The sequence below is a fragment of the Hippocampus comes genome, unplaced genomic scaffold (assembly GCF_001891065.2).
Source record: "Hippocampus comes isolate QL1 unplaced genomic scaffold, H_comes_QL1_v1.1 scaffold36, whole genome shotgun sequence".
Taxonomy (NCBI): domain Eukaryota; kingdom Metazoa; phylum Chordata; class Actinopteri; order Syngnathiformes; family Syngnathidae; genus Hippocampus; species Hippocampus comes.
In genome coordinates, this window is record NW_017805695.1 from 1650191 (window position 1) to 1664229 (window position 14039).

The following is a 14039-nucleotide window of genomic DNA, read 5'->3' on the forward strand; positions in this document are numbered from 1 at the left end:
ACTTAGCTTAGCTGTTGTCGTGTGTGACGTCATTTGCGTCGGCGCTGATTGGTTGAAATCAAAAGACGCGCTTGCGTACATGTTCGCGCTGAAACACGCACAGCAGAGAGCAGCGGACTATCGACTGCTGAGGCTCACTTAGCTTGAGTGGAGTCGCCACAACAGTAATACCCTTGCCTCGCATTCTCATGGCCTCGCCATATCTTGGAGATTTCGAAATTTCGGCCCGAACGGAAGCCATAAAGGGTACACGTGTGCACACAAAAGGAAGATTAATCATTGAATGTCGAGTATTTGAATAGCGTTTTGTGTAAACTAATTCATGTTTGATCGGCCAAGTGCGCGCGTGCGCGCGCGTGTGTGTGTGTGTGTGTGTGTGTATACACACACACACACACACACACACACACACACACACACATTTATTTATTTTTGTATTTTTTCCGGAATTTTCAGAAAAGTCCACTTTCATCTCTGCTTTATTAAACACGCCTTCCCTCCGAAGACCTTTGAATGTGTTGTTGCCTCCTCAATCAAGACCATCTCAGCAACAATGAAATTGTACAATTTCAATCTGGCTTCTGTACTCACCATAGCACTCAAACTGCCCGTCTCAAAGTCACAAATGACCTCCTCTCCTCTGACTCTGGCCTGTTCTCCATCCTCACCCTCCAAGACCTCGCTACGGATTTTGACACAATAAACCAATCCATTCTACTTTACTGTCTTAAAACTTTTCTCAGTTTCACTGACAACACCCTCACCTGGCAGACATTACATCTTTCAGACCAGAAACAGTTCATTTGTCTCAGTCATGGTTCATCCTCTATTGCCTCCCTGTTCCAAGGCGTACCTCAGGGCTCGGTATTTGGCCGTCTCCCCCTCATCCTCTTCCTCCTCCCCCTCGGTTGGATTATCCATCGCCATGGGCTCCACTTTCACTGTTAAGCCGATGACATCCAAATCTGCCGAATCTGCCCCCTGCACCCTCTCAAACTGCCTTTCTGGATGCAAACAAACTTTCTCAAACTTAACTGTACCAATTCTGACATTTTCATAATAATTCCAAATCCCTCATTTTACCGATCATAGACTTGAATTTCTCCTTCGACAACTCCACCCTCTCACCCACACCCCACTGCCGGAATCTTGGAGTCATCATGGACAACAATCTCACCTTCTCCCAACACATTAAAGTAGAAGAAAAAAAACAACCCCGAGCTCTGTATCACCTGAAGAATATTGCCTTCCTTGGCCCATCTTTCTCCTTCTCTGCAGCTGATACGCTTATCCATGCCTTTGTAACATCTCACATTGACTATTGTAACAGCAGCCCATAAGGCGCACGCTCTAATCCTCTCAGCAAACTTCAAGACATTCCAAGCTCTGCCGCCTGCCTTCTCACCAATACCCGCTCCTATGAAAACATCACCCCTGTCCTCCAGCACCTTCTTTGGCTTCCCGAGCCTTCACCGCATCAATTTCAAAATTCTCCTTCTCACCGTTAAAGCCCTCAATACCAGGCCCCCCACCTACCTTAAAGACTTACCCCGTCCCTTCACCGCTTCCCGTGCCCTGCGTTCCTCTGACAATCACCTTCTGACCAATCATAAGAGCAGACACCAAAGCTGGCGGTACAAAACATTATCTTTTGCTGCCGCCACCTTTTGGAATTCACTCCCCAAAGACATCCGTGCTACTATCGAACACTCTATTTTCAAAAACAAATTAAAATCACACCTGTTCCGCACTGCCTTTAACCTGCAATAATTACAAAATGCAACCTCCCCTAATTATCTACTCCAAACACACTACTTCATATCCCGCTTAAATAGATTCGCCCCTGCCCTGGGCAGATGTCCACACTCAGAACCAAAGCAGGAGTGATCAGAAAAAACGTGGCAATTTTTAAAGCCGTGATTACTTGGTTAATGTGACATGTTCACAATTCAGACCGTGACACAGACTGCAGAAAGCATCCTTGATCCTGAAACTGAAATATCTTAATTCGTGAGGCATTATAAAGAGAAATGTTGTTACCATTGTGGTTCTAAATAGTTTCTTTGCATATCTAGAAAAGCCCTATACGTCCAATTTACTATGAGTAGTAGTTGACGTGTGTGTGGCAAACCCAGACACACTTCCTCCCTCAACAAACGCACCCAGTAGGATTGCAGTGAATGTCAATAAGTCCTTTTTTTTTAATACATGTCGAGCGCCGCGGGAAAATGGACGGTGGGTTACAAATGGACCTCAGACTGCAGTTTGGACACCAATGGCTGAACCCATCCCTCTGCTGTGCATCTAATGGTTAGCATTGATGAAAGGCACAGAAAAATCAGGGTCGCTCATAGTTCAGTGTTACCTGGCAATTCTCTGATTCACTTATTCACAGAATATTTTTCAGAACCTTTCCTCTATTCCTGTGCTGTTTTTGTGCTCAGGCCGTAGCAAGCGTGACTTTGGCACCATCTTGTAGCGTAGTGGTGCCAAAGAACTACGCTGAAGTGACTTGATTTAGCCAAAAGTAGTGCTTTGTGTCATCTATGGCGATGATAAAGACATTTGGTTGGGCATCAGTTACTTCACTATTCAGGGTAGGGCATTGTTCCTGTCGCCAACGGATAGCAAGGGAACACTGTCTATGGCTGTCAGGCTCATGTGATTGCCAGCACTAAGTTAGACACCTGAGGTTGTGTTGAGTCACACACACACGTTTGTTTGTAGTGCTGCACTTGTGTAAGGCGGATGTGTTGACACACGTAATAAGGAGTCTGTTTTGCATAGTCAAAGCGAGACAGTGTTGCTGCCATGTGCTGTAAATTCTGGAATGCCGCCTAACACTCCAAATTAAGGGCTCCATCTTTCATGAAGTACCAGATACCTTTTTTCAACAGCACAGCGGTTGCATCCGAGCCGTCATCGAGCTCGCCGTGATTAGTGGCTCCATTGCGTAAACTGGATGAGTTCTTCTTCCTCCTCTCCAGAAAGCGAACCACATGGGAGTTGAGTCTGGAGGAAACAAATCCAACACTTCAGACTTGGACCATGACTAATCTTCAAGATGACTCGGTTTCACTATTTTGACTTACTTCATGATCAAAATATAGACGAAATACATCAGGATCAACGTGAGTGCTTCCCACCTGAAAAGCACAGTAACTCAAATTCATGGTGCAAAAAAAACAAAAACAAAACAAAAAAAAAACAAACAAAAATGTGGTACTGTTAAGGGAAGTCGAGCAACTAAATTGTAATGACTAACAACATAAATGACACTTACCAGACCACTTTTTCATCATATATGAACTACAATAAAGGAACAAGAGAGATACACTGTTAGGTCAATGAAATGTTTCATTTGAATAAAAATGAGAATGACTTCCTAATCACAACATTGGGTACACTTACACTGTTAAAAGAGTTTCAACAGGAGGACTAAATTGCGGAATTATATCATTCTGATTCTGAAGTTATTTATTTATGGTATATGACATAAAATGTCATATGAACCAAAGTCTGAGCCAGGACGTTTCTATATCACTGCGTGAGTACAACAATAAATAATAACTTATTCCATCCATTCATCTCTCCATCTTAACATTTTTGCTACATCTTGTTCTTATTAGGGTTGCAGCGGAGCTTCACACGCAAATTTTTCCAAATTTACAGGCTGCTAGTAACATAAATAACATGCATGTTTTGGGATGTACCAGGAAGCTGGCATATATTGTTTTATAGGGGACTGAAACCTGAGTTTTTGACAGATATGCTAAACCCTCTATTTAGATAATGTTTGAATAAATACTTGTTTGACAGAGTAATGTAAAAAGGGGAAAAAAATCTTTTGACAGTCCTTGTTCTTGGACCCCAATCAATAGTGCATTTGTACCTCATGTTGTGTCCTGCGAAAGTCCAAAACTTCATTGGAAAGCCCGTTTTCAAGAATTTATCGTTTATAATTTATTTGAATTTCTTATGTAACAGAATTCAAAGTGCGTTGAATGACTGAAAGTAGCGAATTACCACAATAAGGGCAGAGATAGACAGAGTGTAGTAGGTGGAGTCTCTGAGCAGAGGCCAGCAGGACAAATGGATGGTCTGGGAAAAACGACAAAAAAATAAATAAATAAAATCAGGCCCATTATTCTTTTACACACAGCTCTATTATTTATATAATATTATTAATACTGATAAAATGAAGACATATTTTAATATCAGGGCTCAGTCCTGTTGAGTAACACACTCTTGACAGGACACTTTTAACAAGATAAACACGGCTCTGCGTTGCTCTTGCGTAATATGTAATCTAAATAGAAAAACATTCTTTCAAGTATGTTTCGGCGTTGCTCGCGGGATTAAAGGGGCAGAGAGGGACAGGCGGGATTTTCTGACTTGCAACACGGAATGGGGCTGAGAACACGTTCTCTCTTTGCGAAGTGTGACGTGCATTAATTAAAGAATAAAACTATTCAAAGTTGCCTGTCTAATGAAAAAAAAAATGATGTTCTTTGAAGAAAGGATACCAGCCTAAGATTTTTTCTCGAACCACACAGTTTGTCCTTGACATCATTGAGCTCAATTATCATTCTGGTGAATGTTAAAGACTTTTCTTATGTCCTACAGAAATTTGGGAACGACCTTTCCATTCTCTGATTTGTCCTCTTTTTAAGACTCATTGCCCCGATTAGATGTTAGAGAGATAAATGTAACGTCTGAAGGCAGGTTTGATTGCCTGACAAACGAGTCTTCACAATGAAAGACATCCAGCGGAAACCAACTCGACTGTTTTTGTCCCCAGTGATTCCAGATTTTAGCCTTATTATTGTCAATATTTTATTGTCAATTATGGCCAACAAATGGACAATTCTTATTGTCCTTGAATCCCAGTAATGAATAAACAGTGAAGTCTCACTGATGGTGCAAAACAATTAGAAAATGGCTTGCGTTGGTTGCTGTGTTTGAAGAGAAATGAGGACAATGTTGACCCTGGAGTGTTCTCCAGGTTAATATCTTATTCAAATATGTTTTAAAGCACAGGTGTCAAATTCAAGGCCTGGGGCCCAGATTTGGCCTGCCACCTCATTTTCTGTGGCCTGCGAAAGCAAATCAAACATGTCAGCTTCCATGATGATTGCCAAAATTTCTACCAAAAACAAAAAAATTATCATATGTAATGTATGTAGCTAGCTATTGTAAGCACTGTCTTGTTACCAAACCTCTCATTACAGTAACTTCAAGAATACAGTGCTACCTCTACTTACGAAATTAATCGGTTCTGGAAGAAATTTCTTAACTAGAAAATTTTGAAAGTAGAGACGCATTTTCTATGAAAATGCCCTAATCCGTTCCAAGCCTCTGAAAATTCAGACATAAATGTTTTCTAAAGCATAAATATGCATCAAAATATGTCACAAATAGATGTTACAATTAGATTATTGCACAATAAATGAGAGTTGTGTATAATGTAAAAAACAAAGAATAAAAATGATGGTCATATAACTTTTAACTGCGTCCTCCTCGTTTTTGTCCTCTTTAGTTCATGTTCTCTCTCAGAAGTGGTTTTTGCCTGGCGTTTTGTAAAGAATTGATCCAAGGACATTTGCTTTTGTCGGCTACAATCCTTTGAAAATGTCCAAGGCAAACATCAGCATGACTGACACTTTTTCTGGGTGATTCACATTTACGTAAAACGCTCAGAACACCTCATGGCCCAAGGGGCGAATAACGAGGACGCTGCATAGACACATATCTATCTCTCTATCTACACAAATAGACACGTACGGTAGAGGTCCCTCTTAGCTAATGGGATGCCAGGAGGATGCTCTGTAATCACCACTGGCAGAGCAGCTCTAAGTATGTTGCGTTCAGGAAACTCGAAGCTGGGAGTAGCAGCCCATACTATATTTTTCCCTTTCGTATCTTGAAATTTCTTTCGTAACTAGAGGTAATATTTTCATGTTGAGGCGTTTCGTAACATGAACATTTCGTATGAAGAGACGTTTGGAAGTAGACGTACCACTGTAGTTGAATAAACCGGTAATTGCCTTCTTCATCCTGTTTCAGTCATAACGGCCCACCAAGGGAAACTAAAATGTGGCTCGCGACCAAAATGAGTTTGACACCCCTGTTTTATAGAAAAGGTGTAACGAGGGTCGAAAAATGAGAAAAGGTGTAACGAGGGTCTTAAGTTTCCTGTGAGGTGAGCGACTCATTGCCAGAGCCACTTCATCTTGTGAAAATGATCCGAAGGTATGGTGGGGAAAAAAATATGCTCTAAATTATTTTCTTTGTTCCAATCGTTATACTTGGGCATCCGAGAAAAGCACCACTCACTGGCACTTTTGAAGTCCAATAGGGGTGAATATAGGATGTAAACCTCAGTTGTGCTCAGCCCACAGCAGTACAGGTTCATGAAAAAAACAAAATTACTTGAGAATGAAATACTTTACTTGTCATAACAATGTACTTTACCTGCATCGCAAATATCCCACATACTCCGATAATGCAGAGGATATTGAAGACAGCTGAGCCAACAATGGTGCCGACCCCAACGTCCCCTTTAGTAATGAATACTCCTGCAAAGCAGATATATAAAAATGATTCTTGGGCATGTAAAGTTATTGGTTTACTTCATGAGATCAATGTCCATGTATAGCCAGCCTAAAGTGTTTAAGAGACAAATTATCTGGAAGGGTCTGCCTTTTGAAAATCCATTGGTATTGCCAATTTGAATTTCTTGTTCATAGTTACAGAAATCTGAATTCAAAATGGTTCACCTGCATTGCATCAGCAGTGCTTTCCGACCTTGAAAGAGACCCAGGAACCCCATCATGTAAAATGAATTTATATTTACTTTTACAACCTACTGTGACGGATTTAGTGACTTTTATGGGTTCAGTAAGACTCTTTAATGAAGCTGCTGTCTGGATGTTTCCCTTTGTGTGCGTGTGTGTGTGTGTTTGTCACCTATGACTGAGGTGAACAATTCAGGTGCTGAACTTCCTGCAGCCATGAAAGTTGCCCCTGCAACATCCTCACTCAGATGAAGGCGCTGTTGTAAAAGAAAAAATAATATGAAAATTGAAAGAAAAATCATGACGGTAAACGTTGGGAAAGCAACATTAAAAAAAAAAACAAAATAATGATAAATGATTGTCAATTACCTCGCATATCTTGTCAAGTGAGGGGACGAAGTAATCATCACACACAATAGCCAAGGCATAGAACATATAGACTGCCTGCAAACATACACACGTACACACATACACACACACACGTGAGCTTGTCCTAAAAAACATATTTTAGGCAGTATCAGACAAGAATGCCAATATACAGTTTAACTGCCACAATACTTTTTAACTAGATCAGTTTTCAATGATCAGTTTATAATCCAGTAGTCCTTCAAATAAAACCCAGTGTCATTTTTTTACCGTATTTTCGCGACCATAAGACATAAAAGTCTTAAATTTTCTCCAAAATGGACAGGGCGCCGAATAATACGGGTCACCTTGTGTATGCGCCGAGTTCCAAAATCAGTGAATGTTGTGTTATTTGGATGACGGGCCCGCTTGACAGAGTGATGTTGTGCCAACACTTTGCTTATAATGAGGGAAGGTGCCGCATTATGAAAAAAAAAGTTTGACTTATGATCCGGAAAATAAGGTAATTATCATTACTAATTAAATATTTTCTTCACTTTAATTTATTTAATGTAAAAATTTATGATTTTGTATAGAATGATTATTGAAATACCGTGATTATTAAGCCCAACGTTTTGTGCCCCCCCCGTGGGACTGTCTTAGTCTTCAACAGTCGTAAGTACGTCCTCCCATCATACGTACGTGTAAGGCTAGCATAAGCATCACCACACAGCAAAGGCACGATGTGCTCATTGTGTTTGATTTCATCAACATTCTCTTCTCTCCGAGAGAAGCAAAACACATCTGCATGCTTTAAATATTCCCTTTAATAGGGCACATCATGTATGTGCATATTCATAGCATTATTATGCAACTCAACACTCATGAGACATGAGCGCTCCCTGTTAATTAAAATACATTCTCACATGTGTTAATTAAGATGAAGCCTTTGGAAGTAGGAACGCTGGAACTGATTTCCAGAAAAAAACAGACTATTTTGAAATTTGGAAAAAATGAAAGATAAAAAGAAAACAACTCCTGTATACAGGGACAACAAAACAGCAAATACTTGACTGTAGGTCCAAACTTGAACGTGTGTCAGAGGGTGTAATGCTGCATAGACACTCACGCAAAGGACGTGCAATCCCACGGCTCCATCAATGCGTTCCTGGTTTGTGAAGTAGTCTCTGGGGAACTCGTGAATGGCTGCAGACAAAACAGAACGCAATGAAACATGGCAGGGGGTGGGTAGGCTCACGTATTATCGAGTCAGAGGCGATATCCACACTGTCATCGGAAACATCTCAATAGAACAGCGAAAGTGGGAATGAATTCACAACGCTTGATCAAAGTTCTATAAAATAAAAGGAGGTCAGGATCTTATGTGTGACTTTTTTTTTCTTTTGGCATGCATTACTGTGTGTATTTTGATGTGGTTGTCATTTACATTGTTGAAATACTGAAACGCTAATCTTGACTAGTTATTTAGTAGCTAATGCGTCTACGCTTGGCTTCTTCCCCAGCTGTTCACACCTTTATCATTATTTATTGAACCTCCTCAAGGAGTACCAGTAGTTAAATGCGTTATGTAAACCTTCACGGGGGGTGCTGGAGCCTATTCCAGCTGTAGGCGGGGGACACCCTGAATCGGTTGACAGCCTATTGCGGGGCACACATAGACGAACAAGCATCCGTGCTCACACTTACACCCAAGGACAATTTAGAGTGTTCAATCAGCCTGCCATGCATGTTTTTGGAATGTGGGAGGAAATCGGCGTACCCGGAGAAAACCCACGCAGGCGCGGGGAGAAGGTGCAAACTCCACACAGGAAGGCCAGAGCTGGAATTGAACCCTGCACCTCTGCACTGTGAGTCCGACACACTAACCAGTCGACCAAAGGGCCGCCCTGCCTTTTGCCCTATGCTTGATAATTATAAAAATTGCATTGCTTCTTTTTGATGACCCCGATGGTCGGATTTTCCAACCAAATCAAGAAAATCAAAGTTAGTTCACTGTACGTCAAAAATGCTTATTATTCTCTCTTGCGTATCATTTGCGTTCCTTTCTGAATATCAATTTAAGGGACTACAAATTTGCACATACAAATACGTGGCGGTCATACTGTAAATTATTTGTGCTCAGCATGAAATGTCATTCCAATCTGATCATGACCTAACCGACACCATCAATTAATCATTCTCTGATAACAGCAGCCAATCGGGACAAAATAAGCCACGTCGTCATCATGCACATTTCCCATCGCATGGAAGCGTGCGTACGAGCAGTTGGGTTAAAAATAGCTCCAGCCCAGCATGTCCCACCCTGTGTGTGTGTTTGTGTGTATTTGGGATTTGCTTGGCTAGCTCCACTGTGTGTCTACTTAACTTGCTGTACGTTAGTGTCTGTCTGTGTGTGTGTGTGTGTGTGTGTGTGTGTGTGTGTGTGTGTGTGTGTGTGTGTTTATGTGCCTGTGTAACGTGATAGCAACCCAATGTGCAGTGACATTCTCTCTCTCAGCACAGCCGAGAGGTCGTGAGTCAGGCGATGGCACCTGCAGCCTGTCTTGTGTGGCTGCAGCACAGGCCTGTCTCTCCATAGGAAGTGCAAGCGGCAAAGATGAGACCACAGGATACGCGGGTGGCAATGAAGTGATTTAAAAAAAAAAAAAAAAAAAAAAAAAAAAGGCCTTTTGAATCATATGGAGGAGCTTTGATATATTAAAAGCACAAAGTTTATCAAAACACGACAGTTGGATCCAAATGATTTGTGCATGTTATGTACAGTATGATGTGTTCGGTGTCTTTTTTTGTGGCTTTTTGCTTAAATTATTATCGATATGTATACATTAGACAAGAGTGATATTGAGCTCTAAATTCACCACAGCTGTGGATTGAAGAGCACTTTGCAGAACACACAATGTTTATCATTTCAAAACTGAATTTGCTCGATCGATTCTTTTCGTATTTATGCACCCTCGCCTTGTTTGGGCTCAAAATACTTGAGGGCACATGCAGTCAGGTCCATAAATATGACACATTGACCCACCTCTCACCATCACAATATTTATGAAATGAAACAAACAAAAAGTGCTTTTATTTTTTAACTCCAGACATTTGGATCACATTTGAGGGTATTTACATCCAAATCAGGTGAACGTGTAGGAATGACATCTGTTTTGTATACAGCGTATGCCTCCAAGTGTGCAAATGAACACTCACGAATCAAACATTCACACATTGACACAGACAAATTACATCCTGAAGTCTGGAATGTTAGCATCCACCATAGAATAAATAAGCACAAGTTGGGAGCCTTGTCTGGTTGACGATGTGCAGACCTGGCCACCACCTTGAATCAGAAGTACCCAGCCAACTCTTCCGTTCACTTGTATTGAGGTAACTATGTTTGACTTCGATAAATTAATCACAACTTGTTGGAATTCTTTTCCGGTTTGGACACGCATTGGTTTGTTGGAAACATCAAACATTCAAGACACCAAACATGTGGGGTGTTTTCAACTCAAGGATTTCATACCATATAACTTGAATGTTTACAATCAAGCACCCCTGAGAAGATGCCATAGTGATGCTTGATTGACGGCTGCACAGACACGGCTTCGAGGTCTGCGCTATTAACCCTTTCAGGGATGGCGGTTACGACAGTGGACAACTTATCATGCTATCAGGTTTCAGGTTAGCAGTGTTGGTGCATGAAAGGGTTAATTGTGTTTTCCGAGAGGCAATGGTGCCTGAGTTCCTGCATGGACATGCATATCTAAGATGATACTGACAAGCACCGTTTGACGTTGAGCTCAATGTTCATTTTGACATTTTGGAAAAATCTGACAACATTGCATTTCAAAACTAAAATCAGTATAATTTGAAGACGGCAGACTCATCAAAAGTAGTGCAAGTTCCTGGATTTTAGCACCGAGTTACGGTGTACTTTGATGTTGGAAATTAAATGAAACATTTTTCAATCAAGCGATCAAATGTAATTATTTTTCAGTTATATGCTACACTGTGCCATGTTGTATTTATGTATTTATATTAATGCTACATTATGAAAAGATTGGTAAGGTATTGGATAGAATACAATATAATATATATCATATTTGACTTCCCTGCGATTGGCTGGCAACCAGTCCAGGTTGTACCCGGACTACTGCCCGAAGACGACTGAGATAGGCTCTAGTATGCCCGCGACCCTCGTGAGGATAAGCGGCTCAAATCATGGATGGATAATATTTTACATATCGTTGGTCACAAAGCATGATTGCCTCAGTCATATTTCAATGTTTTTAGAAAAAATGACCAAAAAAAATTTTTTTTAATAAATCCCTTATGTTACAATTTCTACAATTTTCGTAGATTTTTGCGTGTTGTCATCTTTAAATCAAAGACAAAGCATAAAAATTGTGTGATATGAAATATTCCAATTCATGTTTTATATATATATACATATAGATATATTTTAAGTTTTGGTCATAGCACAGTACCGCTTTTATTGTCCATAGAGGGCAAAAATACAAAGAAAAAAATAAGAACTATATATGTATGTATAGCCCTGATGCCACTGAACATGTCGAGTGGTTGAAAGTAAAATAAATATTCAGGAATAATAGTTTTACAATTTTTGTAAAATTGTATGTTGCGCTATATAAAATTATTTACATCGACTGCAGCACAAGGGTTTTAAAGAACACACATTGGTATCATTTTTTATTGATATTGTAACAAAGACTTCAATCAGATGGGTGGAAAAAGTAAGCAAAAAGAAAAAAAAAACAAAAAAAATGTGTCACCGATTACCAAGTAGTCGTTCAAAAAAATGTATATTTATTTGGTTCAGTTCAGTTGTATTTAAACCTTTCATTCGCCCTGTACCTGATAACATGATAAGCTGTCCACTGTAGTAACCGCTGTCCCTGAAAGGGTTAAATTGTAAATTCAATAGTATATGAGCTTATTTTTTTTATTTTTTATTTTTTTAGAACTCTTTGTCTTCACATTTACTTTGGTACAATTTTTATTTCACTTTTCACTGTGCAATACATTTTGATTGAATCATAATGAAAGTACAGTTTTTCTTCCGACATTTAATTGCCAAGTTAAAATTCAAACTGTGCCTAATGTTACAGTGGTTTACAATAACATTAAATGTTCTTTTCAGGAACAATGCTCTGCCTCAGTTTGGATGAACACGACCTACTCCAGGCCTACAGTCCTGTGCTACGGAGTTTTGACTTCGGTTATTATAATGGCGGGACACTGAGAGACCAATTTTTTTTCGTGTGCTGGTGAAAAAGCTTAAGAGCTACTCAAGTTTAGCCTCCTACATCAATGCAAAGCACCCAGTCGCGAGTGCAGCCAATGCATGAAGTCACCATAGTTACTGTGTCCTCAGTAGCCTACCAGAAGTGGTTGGTACCTGCAACCTATAGTTTCGACCACCAGGGTGAATATTACCGTCTGAAGCAAGTTCAGTGTTCAGTGCTTGTATTGCTCAGAAAAGTGTTCTTACTGTTTTTGACATGTTAACCTAAGCACTTTTTATGGGCCTGATGTTCTATTTTTATTTTTATTTTGTAATTCTTTGGAGATTTACCAAAACAAAACCGTGCTATTCCCCCTGGTGGTCGAAACTAAAGGTTGCAGGTAGTATTTGGGATTCGTCTCAAATACAGCAGAAAGTAAATGGCTTGGACTGCATCTTTTCAAGTCTGTTTAAAAACAATAAAATACCTTATAATGCCACTTTTTTCTGATGTGAATCTTTTGATCTGCCTCAATGCTCAATAATGTAACGAATTTAAAACTAAAATAGGGGTTCTCTCAGCAATTTTTAGATGAGATTAAAATATAGATTAATTAGATCAATTAATTACAGATCATAATTAATTAATCCCACATTTTTTTTAATCTCTTGACAGCACTAGTTTATGCTAACAATGCTCTTTTTTGTATCAGTACACCATCTGTTGTTCGTGAACAAATGCTGCATGTTTTTCTTTAACTTTTAATGAACAGTAAAATTTGAGTCGTGGTTAGCAAATGACTATGACTAAATGTAAACAAAAATAAATGAATAAAAAGCAAAAAAAATTCATTGAATCCCACTGTCAATAAAGCATTTCAAGAATCAATAATTGATCAAAACAGTCAAAATTGCATCCCGAGTGTGAAGCGATAAAGAAATCTAGCATGTGTTGGGGGGTGGGGGGGGGGGGAATTCAGCTGCCAAATCCCCGAGCTTCATGAGATCAACGTGGATTGACCCAAGCAGAGACAGACGGCTTGTCACTTCAGGGGCAGAAACAACAGTCGGCCCAACCCCCCCTTGCATAATACCACAAGCATTACATAAGAGTTGTGTGGCACTGACACAGACAGAACGAGAGAAAGAAGAATCCGACAAACGCTATACATCATTAAAGGCGCAATGGGAGACCCCGGTGTTTTCAGAGCAGCGGGGGAAAAACACTCTTCATACAGATGACAGATGGTGTTTCCTCCATCCACAATAAGCACGGTGGACCAACTGTTGTGACACACACACGCACGCACATGCATACACACACAAAAAGTTTTCCCAAAACATCTCCATTTGTCATATTTGAAACAAATAACTTGAGTTTTTTTGGAAATTCAAATTGGAAATCAAAATCTATAGTGGAGTCCACCTACAATGTAATTTAGCCATGAATTCTCCGTGATTGTCATATCAAAACATTCCAGAGTTCGCTTCCTTGCTAAAAGGTTTCCAATCAACAGAAACATGAAATAACAGTCAAATCTCAAAAGTTAAATGATTAAATTATTCAAAGGTCATCGAAATCCAAAAATGACCAAAATATTTTGGAAAAATATGCTATACATGGCACAAAATAGCATAAA

General features: G+C 39.8%; 1 protein-coding gene across 1 annotated transcript in view; it reads right to left on the bottom strand.

Moving 5' to 3' along the window:
• The window catches only part of slc24a3 (solute carrier family 24 member 3), a 69319-nt gene that overhangs the window by 10877 nt on the left and 44403 nt on the right, over positions 1–14039 (bottom strand). Inside the window, exons 3-10 of the mRNA XM_019882012.1 lie at positions 8272–8348; positions 7167–7241; positions 6970–7054; positions 6475–6578; positions 4027–4101; positions 3284–3309; positions 3093–3146; positions 2885–3012 (exon numbers count right to left, since the gene is read on the bottom strand). Of these exons, the coding sequence (XP_019737571.1) occupies positions 2885–3012; positions 3093–3146; positions 3284–3309; positions 4027–4101; positions 6475–6578; positions 6970–7054; positions 7167–7241; positions 8272–8348 (624 nt within the window). The remainder of the gene's footprint in view (positions 1–2884; positions 3013–3092; positions 3147–3283; positions 3310–4026; positions 4102–6474; positions 6579–6969; positions 7055–7166; positions 7242–8271; positions 8349–14039) is intronic.